Raw genomic sequence first — 18,265 nt, forward strand, 5'->3', positions numbered from 1 at the left:
TGGCTTACATGCTTCATCAAGCATGGTCCAGAAAGCACATTTCTAAGTCACTATCCCTACATTAAAAAAAAAAAACAATGACAAATAACAAGACATTGAAGAGGGAAAGGATCATCACCATGATTCCCCAAGGAAGGGCTCTCCAAAAGAAAGGATTTAAAGTAGGTTTGGGCTGTGATGAGATTAATGTCTTAGGATGCTCCATGAATGTGCTTCAGCTCTTGTCTTTGACCCAGAGCTCAAGTCGGGGGAATAAAGGCACCCTTCCTAAACACTGTGCTCACCCACAGGAGGTAGGCAGGTCTCATCGGGCTGACTTCTCATCAAGGGCACCCAGTCAGGTTTCTGGGGCCAAATATCTGCCATCAGCCTCTGCCTTCCCAAAAGTAATTAGGGAAACTAAACATTTTCTATCCATGGAGGACATCAGAGCAAAAAGCATCAGACTAGTCCCAAGTCTGTGATAGAGACAGAAAGCAATAGGAAGTCCTCCCTAACCTAGTTCTCACATCCAGTTCTCAAAACAACATCTGGCATGTAAGAAGAACTTAATACCTACTCGGCAAATTTTGCATAGCTGAGATAATATTTTATATGCTATTTTATAACCATTTTCAAGTTCAAACACAGTAACTATTGCCCCATATTATTAAGTATTAGGGAACTTCCTACACACCAGGTGTTGTACTCAGCATTTTACATATTCTATTTTCTGCGATAAAGCACAGAACAACTCAACTGAATCTTGGAGATGAAAATAGATTCCCAAGGGGTCACTCAGGTCCCGATGCCTGAAACCACATTAAACTTTGTACCCTACATGGACGAGAGCAGACAGGCATCTCTGATTAATATTAGGATCACCCAATCTAACTTGACAATAGCTAACTTACAGGTCTTGCTACACCGCCTACTCAAATATGAGTATGAATAACCCTAAAATTACAAACAAGCAACAAATAGATCAAATGAAAATATATTTTATTTAAATATTGATTATTTATGTATTCATCCACAGAAAATGTTATTCTTCTTTTCATTGCATAATTTGCATAACTGTCAGGTGACAGTTTCCAGGTGCTCTGAGAAAACAGTTTATAATGTCACCCTAAGAAAATGTGTGAAAAAAAAATTCACCATACAAGAATCACACATAGCATTGCAAAATAAAACACATGACCTTTGCATTATCCACTGTCTTTATGTCTGTGCTATTGTTCCTCCTGATCCTTTCCAAAGGATCTGCAGGATTTTTAAGCCACTTCCAATTAAGCAACAGAAAACTCAAAAGACACCGTCATAGTAATTGAGCCCACAACTCCACGACTCTCGGTTGTTTCCTTGCTGGTAAGACAAGAAGCAAACAAATCAAAAAACCACTTGATTTTTGTTCTAAAGAAAACTGTAAGCCATTGTTTCAGATGGTAAACCAGAAAACATTCCCAATTTACCAAGCTAGTGATCAATCAGATGAGAACAGTTCTCTCGTGATGTCTAATACCAGGAGCCGGGATTTTTTCTAGAAGCCCAGGACCATCCCCTTCACAGCCGCAGCCTTGGGCCATCCACTACACTGCTCCAGCTGCCCTGCTTCCTGGGAACTTGCTCCAGCCGGCACCCTGCCAGCTAATCTGCACATTCCATGCAGAACACTGGGGTTGGTGATGGCAACCCACATCTCCAAGATCGCCATAGCCATCATAACTAGTCACATTGGAAGGCCTTTTTCATTTTTCCACAGTTTAAGCTCATCTTGAACTCTCCCCCTATTACAACAGGTCAATCTGTTTAAATTGTGCTTCTCTCTAATGTCTATCACCTCCTTCCAGAAATGTTACCTGATTAAACACATACTACTCTGATCATCCCCCTTTCAGCAGCTAAATATACAACTTCTACCAGAAATGCATTAGGTCAGTATGCATTGCGTAGGAAGTCACCTTGAGCAGAGGGAGAGGGGGCTTGCTGAGGCAGGGAACCTCCGTTTCCCTGATCAGTTTCCCTCTGAACGGATAGCTTTCCATGTCATGTTCTGAGCCTTTTCCCCGAGTTGGTAATTTGGGAGACAAGCACTGGACGCAGGTACCTTCATCCCTTCTGTGCTCGGCTCTTCCTTCCATAAATGTTAAGGGGTAGTGGGTGGAGGTGGGGACTGGAGAGAGGAGAAGCCAGCAGTTCTCCGACACTCCCTGTGACAGGTGGGTAAATCCATCTGATGCTAGGGCTCATTAGTAGAAACCCACTTGCCCACAGCTATAAACTATATTCTCCAGGTTCAGCTTCATTGATCATAAAAGCAGTATTTTAACCTCTACTGGCTTATGCCTTTATTTCTCTTAATTAGTTCCTGTCATGGACAGCGACAGTGCTATATTGGCCCCCCTCAAACCTTAACAACTGAGGACTGTTTTTCTTTCTTTCTTCCTTCTTTCCTTCCTTCCTTTCTCCCTTTCTCCATTTCTTTCTTTCTTTCTTTCTTTCTTTCTTCTTTTTTTAAGAGGGATTTTTGCTATAGGGCACATGCCCTGGCTGGAGAGACAGAAAGCAAGCAAGAAACAACCCTCCCCCAGGGAGGCAGGGGAGTGGCCACTTCTCTTTTCAGGATTTTGAGCATGGACACATGTTCCCACTGTGAGTTTTAAGCCACCAGGTCTGGGACTCAAACTTCAGTCAACTATGTGGGAGTCCAGCAATGTAACCATTACAGCATCTGCTGGCCCCAAGGACTGTTTCTTTATACCCCAAGGCCAGTGGCATTCGACGTTGTATTATGCACAAAATCGAAAAAGGCCATCACATTTCCGCTCCAGGAGAAGGTATAATGCAACAGCCTTGACCAAATGAATGTTCTAGGAATGCTTACTGAGTCTCAAGGAATAAATCCTACAGTGTCTTCACAGCCACCTCAACCTGCCTCTATCACAAATTATCACTACCCAGGCAATTTAGAAAAGAATGGGCTTAAATTTTCGTTTTCAGAATTCTTCTAGAAAAGAATCTAAGTCCTTCTTAGTGAAGGACATAGACCAGTGATTTCAACCCTTTGCTCTTAAGAGCAAAGCATTTCTATTTAATGAAATATTACTCAATATACTGAGTCCCCATATGTAAAACAGTTGCTTCAAGTGAAGGTGAACCATCTAGAATTTGGAATTCCACCCATCCAGTGTGACTTCCTCCTCTGAAGGATATGCAGGAACCCTTTGGCTCCATTCAGATGCAAACCTTCCTGCAAATACAGTCTGGGGCTAGTGGCCAAGAACATTCAGGAACCCTTCGGCTCCATTCAGATATAGACCTCTTACAGGCAGAGGCTGAGCAAGTGGCCTCCAGGAGGCTCTCCTAGAGCCCAGATTCTGCACCTGGATCCATTCTATCAAGATACTAGAGAAGCAGGACCAGCAGTTGGCGTAATGGTTATGTCCCTGGACTCCCATGTAGTCGACTGCAGTTTGAGTCCCAGACCCGGTGGCTTAAACTCACACTGGGCACGTGTGCATACATGCCCAAGATCCCAAGAGGAGAATGGAGGAGAAGGGATTGCAGTGTGGCCATCCCTCCTGGGGGTGGGGGGGGGATTTCTCACTTTCTGTCTCTCTGTCTCTCTCCATCTTTCTGGCGAGGGCACACACCCTATAGCAAAAACCTCTCCCCCCCCCCAAAAAAAAGACATCGAGAAGCAATAAATGTACAAATAGTCATATAATATGCACACATGCACAAAATCAAGATAGGGGTAAAAATTCTGCCTCCTCACCCAAGTGCCAACTGTGGAAAAACTCAGAAAGTAAGCATTTGATGTCCTGTTTTTGTGAAAAGTACAAAAAGTCAATGATAAATTCACTATGAAAGAAAGATAAATATGCAAGCCCAGAAACAGCAAAGCATCTGACAACCCTACCATCGGCAGAGGCTGCTGCTGGCGGGAAGGGGCTCTTTCCTGGCTGGAGATGCCCATGTGAGGGCAGTTCCAGGTCAGATTCTTCCCCGTCACTCTGATGCTCATCCCTTCTGGAGCTCCCTTAGGTCATGTGGTAATGAACCTGACAACCTAACCTGGTTTTGAGTTCCTCAACCTTGGCGGTCGATAACAAAACTGCAGGGCTCTAGTGTATAAGAAATGTTTGGCCCCCATCAATATTTCTTCTCCACTGGGCTCTCCCCCAGGTACTTCCAGTAACGAGGCAGCTAGGCATTCAGCCATTGTTCAACAGCTACAGAACAGACCAAATTACAACGATTGGCTCTTGGCGAGAGCTGCATGCCACTGGGCAATTCTGATAGGTCCAGAAACTAGACTTGGGAATGGCAAGCTGCCCCAGAAAACAGACCAAGTCGTCTGGAATCAACTTTATTGAGACAAATAGCAAGTGCAAAGAGAGGAGACAGCTCAGGAAAAGCAGTGACCTCTGGCCTCTAGAACATCTGAGTTGGAGCCCCAAGCCCTGGATTGGCTCCCTTTGTCTTTATTGGGTGCACAGGCTGCATCAATCTACCACCTTCGGCATCAGTTGTCACATTTGTAAAATGATGATAACAGGCCCATTTATTGAATACTAAGTAAAATACACATCGAATACAGAGGCGCTTAAAACTATTACTTTTCTTTCCTCTTTTGAATTTCTCACCTAAAATACACAATCTCACTTCACAGGGCCGTGCGAATGACTTCAAAAGCAAATATATCTCAAGGCGTGTAATGAAACTCGAAAGCTGCCTCTGCCTGTTTTGAGGGAAGAAGGGCCAGAACAAAGGGAAAGTTAGGAAAATCAATGCTTAAGCCTCAATGTAATTAAAATTATAGTGAAGAGTATGAAACAAAACTTAAATAAATGGAGAGAGTTACACTGTTTGTAGATGAGAAGATTCAATTTTATAAGATGTCAAACCTCTCCATTTAATATATAAATCTAATGCAATTTCAATCAGAAACTCAGTTGTGTTGGTGTTTTTCTCAATGCTTGAAGAAATTCAATTTAAATAGAAAAATAAAAGTGTAAGTACGGCAAAGAATTTTTTGAAAACAAAAATAACACTACTATAGTGTTTTAGAGACACAGGTGGGGTCAGGATGGTAGTTAAGTACTGGATCTCACATGGCTAACTCTGCAGTTCGAGTCCCAAACCTGGTGGCTTAAAATGTGCATGTGTGAGTGTGTGCCCAGAATCCTAAAACGAGAGTGGAAGAGAAGGAATTGTGGCATGGTCATCTCCGTGGAGGGGGTGATTTCTCAGTTTCCCTCTCTCTCTGTCTTCCTTGGTGAACACATGCACCCTATAGGGAGAAAAAAAAAATCTAAAAAAACAAAAAACAAAAACAAAACAAACAAACAAACAAACAAACAAAAAGTTAGTCACCGACACTGGCCTTAAAACAGATAACAATGAAAATAATAATTATTTATTGAGCATTCACAAGGGGGCCAAGCCCTGACACACTGTGGTTTACTTCTCACAACTCTGTAAGATACAACAGCTGCTCTGATATTATCCCCATTTTAAATATGGAAATCCCAAGTAGGCAAACAACTTAACCGAACTCGTACAGCTAATATTGGGTTTTTGGATAAGTAATGACATATTTTTCTATGCAAAATGCATCATGACTTTTCTGATGACCCAATAATTTATAAAGGATCCCTGGAAAGGAGAAAACAGTAACAAACTCCTAGATGTATGAGAATTTGGCCATCCACTCTAGGAGATGGTTTCTCTCTCTCATACTCTGTCCCTCTCTGGTCAAATTAAAATAAAGAAGTTTTAAATAATACTAAAAAAAAAAAAAAGTTTCACTTCTATATGACTTAAAAAAGCCTCTAGCTTTTGTTTTTTTGTTTTGTTTTGTTTGTGTTTTTCATTGCCAGAGAACACATGTGCTCACCAAGAGGGTGTACTGTTTTTACTTCAGGCTGATACTTCTTGACTTCCTTGTTTGAAATTGGAAAAACTAATTGACTAGTGACCATGTGAATATTTACTGAATGAGTTCACTAATGACCACTGTCACTGATTTAAGAAAACTACATAGCATGTTGAATACAAGGTTAAGTAATAATATAAAACATAGCACTTGAGAAATGCTAGGTTTTCAAACTGGCCAATAGAGAGAGACCTTTCAAATAACCCATCCTTCAAGATACATAACAGTAGGGACCAGCAGGTGGCATCGTGGTTAAGGTGCTGGACACTACCACATAGCCGACCACAGTTTGAGGCCCGTACCTGGCAGCTTGCTTTCTCACTTTCCATCTCTCTCTCTCTCTCTCTCTCTCTCTCTCTGTGTGTGTGTGTGTGATCAAATTTTTAAAAATGCATAAATAAAATTAAAAACAAAAAAGATACATAACAGTATTCCACACTCTCATTTCAAACCGCACCATGAAGCCTTCTGCTGATTCCCCAAAAGGTAATATAAGCATTAATGCTTAGCAAAAAAAAAAAAAAAATCCTTTCTACAAAGCTATCTGTGTAAATACTAAAGAGAGAAAAAAATCAAAACGATTTATTAAGAGCTTATAAAAATCAGTTTTAAAAAATCACTAGAATTAAATAGAACAAATGACAAAGAACCAGAACAATTAACATTTGAGAGGTTAATTTTAAAAAGATAATAAATAGGAAAAATATTTCAATCTCACTAGCATTAAAAAAACTCTTTTAAAAATTAACTGTAGGCAATTTGATAATTTAAAAGTTATTTTATTTAATTATGGTGATATATAATGAGTCAGACACTCATATTCTATATGTGAACTTAGAAATGGGTTCAATTCTGAGACCAGCAGTTGGCGTAATGGCTATGTCACTAGACTCCCATGTAGTCGACCACTGTTCAAGTCCTGGATCCAGTGTCTTAAACTCACAACAGGCATGTGTGCGTGCATGCCCAAAATCCCAAGAGAAGACTGGAGGACAAGGGATTGCAGTGTGGCCGTCCCCTCTGGGGGGTGATTTTTCACTTTCTGTCTCTTTCTCTCTCTGTCTTTCTGGCGAGAGCACACACCCTAGCAAAAAACCTCTCAAAAAAAAAAAAGAAGAAGAAGGAAGGAAATAAATGGGTTCAATTCTTCTGGGAGGCTATTTGGCAAAAAGTCTCAGGAACCTGTCACATTCTGTGACATAGCAATTCTCCACCTCTAGGAAATATTTCACAATGTCACCAAAATATCTTTGTACAATGATATTTACCTTAGCATTGTTTTCAATAAGGAAAATTTAGAGCCTCACAAATATCCAACAATAAAGGAAGCACTAGACCCAGCCATAGTAGAACAGGTGGTGGAGCACCTGCATGATACTGGAACCACATGGGAGACCCAGGTTCAGAACCCAGGTTGACCTGAACATGACAAGCTTGTCTGTGATCCTACTTGGATGGAAGGATTGTGGAAGATCACGGCATGGCTAGACCCTGTCAAGAGCACTTGTCTCTCTTTTTCTCTTTCTCAAGAAATAAACATTTAAAAATTAAAAAAGGAAACACTAATAAAATTCTTTCTAAACTATATTTATGAGAGATTTTAATGATATAGTTTTATGATTAAAAAAATTAAATAACTGTATGATTTTCAAGTTGTACACATGTTGGGCTGGCTCCATGGCTGAAGAGAAGGCAGATCTCACATAGCAGTTTGATTCCCCAACTCAGTCGGCCTGAAGCACACTGGGGATACACATGAATACTCAGGGTCAAACAGCCTGGAAGACAAGATCAAAGGGAACATGGTGTGACCAGACCCTGTGAGGGTACTCGTCTCTCTCTTTCTCTCTCTCACACATGTACATGCTTGCACAAATAAAAAAAATTGTGCTGTACTTGTACGCATGTCAAAAATCTCCATTATGTAAAATGTGCACAGACAGGGACCAGCAGATGCCATAGCAGTTATGTAGCTGGACTCCCACATGACCAACTGTGGTTCGAGTCCTGGACCTAGTGGCTTGAACCTCATGCCAGACATGTGTGCATGGGTGCCCAGGTCAGGAGGAGAATGGAGGAGAAGGGACTGCAGTATGGCCATTCCCCTGGGCATGATTTCTCACTTTCCCTCTCACTGTCTGTGTGAATCTCTCTCTCCAGTGAGTGCATGCACCCTAAGGTGAAAACCTCTAAAAAATAAATGAAATAAATTAAAATGTACTGTATACACAGACAAAATCTAAAAGAAAACATGCCCAAAAGTTAATAATATAATAGTATTTCTCTGAGTCTTTGGGGCAATTGATTGTGCTACTTCTTTATATTTTTCATCATGTATACCTTATGATAAAAATGTATTACTTTAAAAATCAGAGAACAATTAAAATTCTTTTGTATAGTGACATTTCCCTGGGTTGTTTGTTTGTTTGTTTTTTAAGAGAGATTTTTGCTATCAGGTGCATGAGCTCTCCAGAGAGACAGAGAGAAAGAAAGTGAGAAGTCACCCCCCAGGGGAAATGGTCACACCACAATCCCTTCTCCTCTCTTCTCCTCTCAGGACTTTGGGCATGCACACACATGTACCCAGTGTTGAGTTTCAAGCCACAGGGTCTGGGACTTGAACCACATTCACCAATGTGGGAATCCAGTACCTCAACAACCATGCCACCTGCTGGCTCTGACATTTCCCTTTCTAAAATCTCAACAGTGTGACTTTTCCCTCGTAGAACTCTATATTCCTTTAAAGTGCTGAAAGTTTCACTCTTGCACTGCAAAGTCTGGAAGTGGAAGCAATCTGCCTCCACAGAGGTGAAGAGAAACACGAGGTGCTCCTTCCTCTTCACCACCTACTTCTCTCCCAGGAGTCTGCTCCTCTCCTGGGGTGCATGGCTGGTGGGCACAGTCTCCCACAATGCTCACTCCTGGGCTCTAACGCCCTCTCTTTGGATGACATAATTTTTTTCCACTCATCTCTTTCTTGGTAACTGTCAAGTTCCTTTCAAACTCACTCAAACATTCACCAAGTACCTCCTGTGTGAACCAAGATAATGGCCATGTTTGACCTCAGCCCTGTAGTGAGTTCCTGACAGGAAGTGCTGGGCTTCCTACTTCCTGGGCTCTGCCTGGGTCTCAGCAACCTGAAGGCAGAGTCAATCCACGGGCACCACTGACAAAGTCCCACCCGGCCTCCTCCCGCTCCCATGGACATCTCTGCATTTCAACTGCCTCTACCCTGACTAGGCCACTATTGTCCTGTTGCCTGGGTGACTCCTAATGGGACTCTATCCAGTCTCACTAAACTCCACTCTTTCTCAAATAGAAATTGATGATATATTTGTTTAACCTGCTTAAGACCCACAGTGCCCCTCAATTCCCCTCTTTTCCACCACTGGTGCACTTATGTCAAATTCCAAGCCCTCTAACTTGGCCGTATTTCTGGCCCTTCCTAACCTCTCTAGCCTCAGCAGTTACCCCTCACTTATTCCTATGTGTACTTGCTCCATGAATTTTAATGGAGCACTTTCTAAGTGTCAGAAACCAGGCTGAGTGCAAGAGATAGAGCCATGAAAGAGACATGCCCCATAGGCATGAGAGTCAGTCCTCACTGTAGCTGCTTTCTGACCTACTCAGAGTGAGGACCAGCAGCAGGGCAGAACTTCAGCCCCTTCATCAGACCACTCTATAGAAATCTGTACTTGAATTCATTGGTAACTTCCTCCACATGGAAAGATTTGAGAATTGCTCTATATCCTTTGAACAATAATATTCACTCATCTCTGCCACTCTCCACATGCCTTTCATCAACGCGGACACTTGGCTCTGTTCTTTGCCTAATTCCCACCTGTCTTTCAGTTTTTTCAAAGGACTTCATATCTACTAAGACTTCCTTCCCTGAACTCCTAAGTCAGGGTAAAATGACCAACCTATGAGGTGTCACCGTCAAAGTGCTATGGCTCTGTGCTGTGGGTGCCACCCTACCCTGCCAGTGCTGCCAGAGCAGACACTGTGTCTGTCTTTTCCTACATGCATCCACAGTGGCAAGTCCAGAGTCTGACATACAGTAGTTGGTCAATAAAAAGTGTTGGAAAGACACATACACATACGCACACACACAGAGCATTGGATGCAAGTGTATAATTCTCAGTTGACAAATCATTTAAAGTTTCTAAATTCCTCAGAAGGCAGCATTTGGAAAAAAGAGAGGTACTGAGCAGGTTCCAAGGACACAGGCACCACGGACAATGCAATCTCCGTCCTTTCCTTAATTTCATGCCTCAGGTGTTACATACAGATTCGGCCTTGTTTAGAGGCCCTGCTGGCCCACCAGACATCCCTGAGTACATAGGAGAGAAACTCCTTCCTCAGCTCTGGTGCAATTCCAGACCTGGGTGCATGGAGAACTTGGCAAGCAAATCCCACCCTTTTCCTCTCGCTCTCGGTAGGGAATAGCCTACACAACCACACGCGGCAGTCCTGCCTTGTGCCATGGTGAGACTGAGAAGAACAGCCACAGAGCAAACGCTGGGTACCAGATCCTGGTGCTACATGACCTTAGATGGGGAATTTAACTTTTGGCCACCCCTACTTCACAGGGCATAGAGAATGAACATTTTTAAAGGATTATTTTATTTAACTTTATTTATTTGTTTGTTTTAATTTGACCAGAGAGGGGCAGAGTGAGGGAGGGGTGAGAAAGCAAGCTGCCAGGTTCAAGATTCAAATGGTGGTCAGCCAGTGGGACCAGTACCCTTAACTACCACATCATCTGTTGGCCCTGAGAATGAACATTTTTAAACACAGTAGAATCACACTTTACCCAAAACTTACTTTCTGAAGTTGAAGGCTAATGTATAAATTGGATATGACCACAATTACTCTTATGAATGTCTCAGTATTACCCATAAAGTAGATCCCTGTGCCCAAGATGACAGGCCACCTTGGAGACTGTCATTTCTCCCTCAATAAGCCCACCCTGATCTCCAGGGACAGAAGAGATGCTGATTCTTTGGTAGCCATCAACTGAACTAGTTGACTTAACATGGAGAATTCATGTCTACTTAAAGCACAGGACTTCAAATACCAGAAGCAATTTCCATGCCATAAGATACAATACAGAGTCTATGGCTGGAGAACAGCAAGCTGCCGTCTTCCATCTCAACTCACTCTCTGGAGCATGTTCTCACTGGAAGGGAACGGCAAGTGAATCACTAGCTCAATTTGAATTACGTTTTTCCTCTTGCTTCCTTTTGTGCTGAACATGTGTAGTTGAATTGGGGTGAGTTAGATGTATAGTCTAATGAGAGTTGAAAACTCTGAAGTAAAACATGAATGCAAAGCGTTCTTCATGGGGTACACCCACCCAGTTAGCGTTCTGTGTCATGAGGGAAGCCACATTGCTCAGCGCACAAAGCTGCCAGTGTGGAAAACCTTTAACTCACTCCATTAGCCGAGCACGTGTGCAAACCACGTCTTGCCCGTGGGAAAACCACTGCTGGCGTACGCCTGGTAGCTGTTGCTTTCAGCTGTGTTCTCCCGTGTAGAAGGACTGCCATGGAGCTCTTCACAGTCTCTCACCTCATTCCCCATCTAGCCCATAGTAGGGTGGGAAGTAGCTCTACTCGCTGAGCAAGGGAACAACTCCAGTGTGAAAATTGAAGGCACAGCCCTCTTGGATGTGCTGATGGCCAGAGCTGATCTCTCAGACCTGCACAGGCCACCAGGCAGACAGTCCTTTCAACTGTCTGCTCCACAAAAAAAAGTCGCAACTCCTTCCAGATAAAAGCATCAAGTTCTAGGCCAAATGGTGGCACAACGGTAAAAAGTGACACACATGAGAAGATTCTAGGTTGGTGCCCAGAGACCTCCCTAAGCATACCAGACATATTCATGCTCATGATGGGAGAAATAAATAAACTTTAAAAAAAAAAAAGGCAATGTGTACTCTTTTATTTCTTTAGCAAAATATATCACTCAGAGCTGAATGCCACCAAAATAAGCATTTATCCTCATGTGCCAGCTGGGTCATTCTGGAAATGTTCTATTGAACCAATAATCTACCAGTCGACTCTTCAGATAAAGAACAAGATTCCTTATAAACAAAAGTGTTTTAAAAACAGAAACAAAGAACTGGGACCAGCACATGGTATAATGGTTATGTCACTGGACTCCTTTGTAGTTGACTGTGGTTCAAGTCCTGGACCCAACAGCTTAAAACTAATGCTGGGTATGTGTGCATGTGTGCCCAAAACCCTGAGAGAATGGAGAAAAAGGATTGTGGCATGGCCATCCTCCCTGGAGGAGTGATTTCTCACTTTCTGTCTCTGTCTCTCTGGCGAATACACAGGCCCTATAGCAAAAATCTTTCCTAAAAAAAAAAATAAAAATAAATTAAAAAAAAAAAACAGAAACAAAAGAACGGTTCAATACCTGCTAGGGCCACATGCCCACATTCCATACCTACAATATAGTTCATCTCCATTCAGCAGAAAACCTCCTAAGAGAAAAGCGAATTTTATACTTGTGTATGGCTATTGACCTAAATCTTCATTAGCATCCTTTGTAGAAGTAATCATAGCTAAAACAAACACAAATTAACAATGCACTGCTGTTAAGACTATCTCCTGGGGTCACAGAACAAGATTTTATTCAGAAACTCTATCTGAGCTTATTTCCGTGTTACTCACTGTGTGAAGTCTGTGGAAGATAGATACAAAAATGAACTGGACAGTTTCTATTCCCCCTTCTCTTCTCCCCTGAAGACAGTGCAAAGTCTACAAGTGCCTTAAGCCAGCAGCTCACCGTAATTAAACCAATGGGAAAAACGCTAACTCAGGGCAGTCAACAGATAAAATCTTAACTGGTTGGTGACAAGAACCTTGTCAAATTTGTCCTCACACACCCAATGGCTTCAAGTGACATCTGGTGGATGGGAGAGAAGAAAAACGAAGACAGCCACAGAGGAAGAGCAGATATCTGATGATTCCAAATACATAAAAGTATATGAATACTCACTGTTCTTCTTGTACATTAAAATTTCAAAGGAATTCATCTCATAGTTTTCAAATGTTTGCCGCACCTTTTCAATAGTGTCTTTGTCAGTCAGTTCTCCATACATAAAACTGCAAATCAACCAAGAGCTCCAGTTAGAGTAACAAGTATTTATTTATCATTCTACTAGCATAGGTTAAATATCTATTCCATACCTAGCACTGGGCTATGCATTGTGACAAACACACACACAAAATATAAAGAAAGATCCATTCAAAAAAATGTACTGATTCACCTGTAAGACTCCATTAGTAACACCATTAAAGACTAATGGTCTAATGAGAGCACATGAGAGTGGACTACAGGCCAGTCAGCAGCACGGTGGTTAAGGCAGCTGGATCCCACAGGCCACTTTCTTTCTCTGTCTCTCCAGTGAGTGCACACACCCTATAGCAAAAGTCTCTCAAAAATAAAATAAAATAAAACAAAAACAAAAAATCTTATTCCCCATGAAAAAAGGGGGACTCTCGTATTAACAAAGAAAGAAAGAAAGAAACGTTATTTAAGAAAAGAAAGAGGGACCAGCAGGTGGCATAGTGGTTAAAGTGCTGGACATTCCCACATGGCCGACCATGGTTGAGTCCTGGACCTAGTGACTTGCTTTCTCACTTTTCCTTTCTCTCTCTCTGTCTCTCTCTGATCATATTAAAAATAAATTAATGGCGGGATCAGCAGTTAGAGTAATGGCTATGTTGCTGGACTCCCATGTAGTCAACTGCAGTTCACGTCCTGGACCAGGTGGCTTAAAATTCACGCCGGGCGCATGTGCGTGCATGGCCAAGATCCCGAGAGGAGAATGGAGGAGAAGGGATTGCAGCTTGGCCAACCCCCTCGGGGTGATTTCTGACTTTCTGTCTCTCTGTCTCTCTCTATCTTTCTGGCGAGTGCACATATCCTATAGCAAAAACCTCCCCCAAACAATTGCTTACTTACTTAATTAATTAATGGGGACCAGCAGTTAGCGTAATGGCTATGTTGCTGGACTACCATGTAGTCGACCACGGTTCAAGTCCCAGGTCTAGTGGCTTAAAACACGCCAGGCGCGTGTGCGTGTGTGCCCAAGATCCCGAGAGGAGAAGGGAGGAGAAGGGATTGTGGCGTGGTCATCCCCCCTGGGGGCTGGTTTCTCACTTTCTATCTCTCTGTCTCTCTCTGTCTTTCTGGTGAGTGCACATGCCCTGTAACAAAAACCTCTCCAAAAGAAAATAATAAATTAATTACTGAATAAATAAAATTGAATAATTATTTTTTTAATAAAATAAAGGAAAAAAACAGTGACCAACACTGCGATAGTAGCTTACATTGAGAATTAACAGAACGTACAGAAGAGGCAATGGGTACTGTTTGGTGGGTCAGAGAAGGCCCCTAGAGATAAGGACAAATGAGATCTAAGGAATAGAAGGACATTAGCTGGGAAAAGGAGAGAAGAGAATATTCTAAGCAAAAAGATGAGCACGTGCAAAGCTGCAGTGGTGAGAATGAAGTTAATTCTAGAACCTGAATGTAGTTCAGTTTTGTATGTCTGTAATGTAGACAATGAGAAAAAAAAAAAAAAAGAAAAAAACGACAACAGATGGTTTAGAGCTAGAAGCAGAGTCCAGATCATTAAGGAGACCCTGAATTATAAGTCATGTGAAGTAACTTAAACACTAAAACAATGTGGAGTCACGGGGGTAATTTGAGCCAAAGAGTAGCATCATCGGATCTTTGTCTTTGAAATAGAACTCTGGGAAATTTCCCGGTAAACTTGGATCACAAATTTTTCCTCTTTTATTTATTGACAAAATAAACAAAATGAAAAATGACAAAAATTTAGTAACCAAATGTGAAGGGAGTAGAGGTTTGATTCTTTGAACACTAAGATACAGCTTAACAAAAATTTAGTAACCAAATGTGGAGGGAGTGGGGGTTTGATTTTTTAAACACTAAGATACAGCTAAGGAAAGAAACAGAAGATCTAGCCACTGTCTCTGCAGCCTTTTTTCCTGTACACTCCCCTACCCCACCCCCCGTACATGTTCTTACATCTCCTGGTGGAAGTTTGGAGAAAAGTTGACTAAAGGCGTAAATAAGCAACATGTAAGAAAGTAGAGGAAACCTTGGGACAATAGTTCTACCTAGAAAATTGCCAGGACTGTCCATCTTCCTGGGCCCTCCACTCTACAGGGTCTGAAGACTAAGGTTTGTCCCTTCAAGAACGAGGCACAGCCCTGACTAAGTAGAATGAGCCTTAGCATGGGGCACACAATGCAAGAGGAGAAAAGCCATTTCTCAATGGGCTGGAGAGTCCAGATCTCCTTCAAAGGCTGCCCAAGGGCCCAACATGCATTTCTTCTTCTCGGACCTTGAAGCACAACAACGAAGGACAACCACCACCACTCAAGTCTCAGGTAACATGGAAACAGTGGTGAGTTCCTAAAACTAAGCATGCTGGATATACTCTCACTTAGTCTTGGTAAACTTGAATCTGGGAATCATAGAATTTCCATTTCTAAGAACCTCAGATGTCATCACATACAATTCCTGATCTGAAACTGAACCACCAATTAAGTGCCATGCTTAGCTCGACACTGGAATAGCCTAGGGCTTCCAAACTCTTGCACCCCATGAGAAAAGATCCTAGCTGTTGACTTTATGAAGTCTGTGTCACCTTCATTATTTCCTGTGCCTTCTCAGCCCACTGAGAGATGCGATCTCTGTGGCTGTCCTGTGCCTATCTCCTATAGTCTTGACTCTGCTTTTGGGTTGTGCTCTTTACCTATAAACCAGGAAAAAATGGAAAAATGAATTGTTGAATTATCTTTAAAAAGAATCAATCAAAATGAAATGGAGCCTGCCTAAGAACAAGAAGACTTCTCCTTCTCTTGCTGAGTTAATTTCCTAGATAAGAGAGCACCAATTAAATGGGGGATGGTATATATGCTAGCTTTTTTTTTGGAGAGGTTTTCAGTATAGGGCGTGTGCGCTCGCCAGGCAGACAGAGAGAGACAGAGAGACAGAAAGCGAGAAATCACCCCCCAGGGGGGATGGCCACGCCACAATCCCTTCTCCTCCATTCTCCTCTCGGGATCTTGGGTATACATGCACACACGCCTGGCGTGAGTTTTAAGCCACCGGGTCCGGGACGCAAACTGCAGTTGACTATGTGGGAGTCCAGCAACATAGCCATTACGCTAACTGCTGGTCCCAATCTTATGCACTTTTTCAAGCTGTAGTTCACTTTACTTGGACATTGATTGCAAATAAATGTAGAAGAGACTCGAGCTATCAGGAATATAGACTGATAGCTATATTTTTTTTTCTTGAGAAAAGACACTTTCAGATAATTAAATAAGTTGCCTAGAATCATGTGCGAGGAAAAAAAGCTAGCCAAATTAGCAAGTTATTTTATCTGATTTTCTTAGTGTCTGATCATTGCCAATAAAAAGAAAGAAACATAAGGAAAGGTTTTTTGAGTCAAAATAAAAAGTTAATTTGGAGGCCAGCAGGTGGCGTGGTGCTTAAAGCTACTGGACTCCTGCGTAGCCAACCACAGTTCGATTCCCAACCTGGTGGCTTGCTTTCTTGCTTTCTATCTCTCTTTCTCTCTCTCTCTCACTCTCTTCCTCTCCCTTCCTCTCTGGTCAAATTAAAATAAATAAATAAAATAAATGAAGTTAAATAAAATAATTCTTTTAAAAAAAAGATCATTTGTCCCAACCTGGTGGCACAGTATGTAGCATACTGAACTGAGTACAAGAAGCCATACAGCTTACCATGGGTTTGAATCCCTCAGTTGGCCTGACAGATGCTGGTGTGTGTGGGTGCCCAAGCTCCCCATGAGCTAAGGGTTGGGGAAAGGGGATCGTGGCATAAGACCCTGTGAAAGGGATCTGGCTTTCTCTCTCATGCATGTACACATATTCTCTATCATGAATAAAATAGATAAAACTTTTTTTTTCAGAGAGATTTTTTTTTCTTTTTTTTTTTTTTGTCATGTTTATTTTCGCTATAGGGCGCGTGCGCTCGCCAGACAGACAGAGAGAGACATAGATACAAAAAGCGAGAAACCACCCCCCTGAGGGGGATGGCCATGCTGCAATCCCTTCTCCTCCATCTTCTCTTGGGGTTTTGGGCACACACGCACATGCGCCCAGCATGAGTTTTATGCCACCATGCCCAGGACTCGAACTATGTGGGAGTTCAGCAATGTAACCGTTATGCCATCTGTTAGTCCCTAAATTAAACTTTTTTAAAAAGTAAAGCTAACTCCCCTCAATGTGTTCTGACTGAATATGTACAATACATAGATAAAGGAGAAACAGATATTAGATGTATATAGATACTTTAGAAGGTAACAGTACACAGAGAACATAAGAGAATTCTACTTCATTATGAGTCCTCATTTCTAAATCTTTGAGGAATGGGGGGAATACTCTTAAATTTTCCATTTCTCAGTCCCCAAAACCTCAAATGTTTTAAAAATAGAAATATAGTATTTTTAAACACTTTCTTTTTTTTCTTTCTTTTTTTTTTTTACTTTTTTTCTTTTTTTGTAATTGCCAGAGGGTGCATGCTCTCACCAGAGAGACAAAAAGTACCCCCCCTTCCCATAACCCCCATCCCTCCATTTCTCTATCTTGTCAGGATTTTGGATGTACACACATGCATGCCTGCTATGTCTTGCAACCCACCAGAACCAAATTGAAAATCCTTGGCTGATGTAAGACATGAAAATGGAACTTCTAAAACAAAAGGCTATGCCTGACCAGACAGGCTTTTCCACCCTTCACAGATGTGTTTCTTTCTTGATTTGCAGATGTGAGGAAAGGATTCCACTTCGTGCAAACACCACTGAAGACAGAAAGCCGAAGGTCAGCAGTGAGAAAAGCCAGAGGCTACGCAGAGCCAAGACCTTGCCAGGGGAATGCCTAGCAGGATCCAGGCTCCTTGTCCCAGTCGAAGCCTTGAAGATGCTTTCAAGGAGTTTTTCTAACACCATAGCTCAAGGGTATGGCTTGGTTAGTCACCCTATCAAACACACAAGCTACACTGTTAGCACAATTTGCTACAAGGTCAGAGAAAAAGAGGGATCAGTGTGAATTAAAAGACAACAAAATGTCCAGGTTCCTCTTTTATTCTGAAGTAAAGAATGCTGGCTGAGGGAGAGCGCGGTGGGCAAGTCCGCAGCATTGTAGGTCCACTTCTAAAATGCCCACACATTTTTAAAAATTAACTTAATCATCTAATGATTCATTTTATGTTACTGTGATCACAGTTCATTTCATCGAAAACTTCACATTATGGTTTGAATGATGG

General features: G+C 42.0%; 1 protein-coding gene across 1 annotated transcript in view; it reads right to left on the bottom strand.

Moving 5' to 3' along the window:
* KCNH1 (potassium voltage-gated channel subfamily H member 1) overlaps positions 1–18,265 on the bottom strand; it is a 375,558-nt gene that overhangs the window by 324,158 nt on the left and 33,135 nt on the right. The window contains exon 3 of the mRNA XM_006163695.2: positions 12,932–13,038. Coding sequence (XP_006163757.1) covers positions 12,932–13,038 — 107 coding nt within the window. The remainder of the gene's footprint in view (positions 1–12,931; positions 13,039–18,265) is intronic.

This window comes from Tupaia chinensis, unplaced genomic scaffold, assembly GCF_000334495.1.
Source record: "Tupaia chinensis unplaced genomic scaffold, TupChi_1.0 Scaffold142846_1, whole genome shotgun sequence".
In the NCBI taxonomy this organism is placed as follows: domain Eukaryota; kingdom Metazoa; phylum Chordata; class Mammalia; order Scandentia; family Tupaiidae; genus Tupaia; species Tupaia belangeri.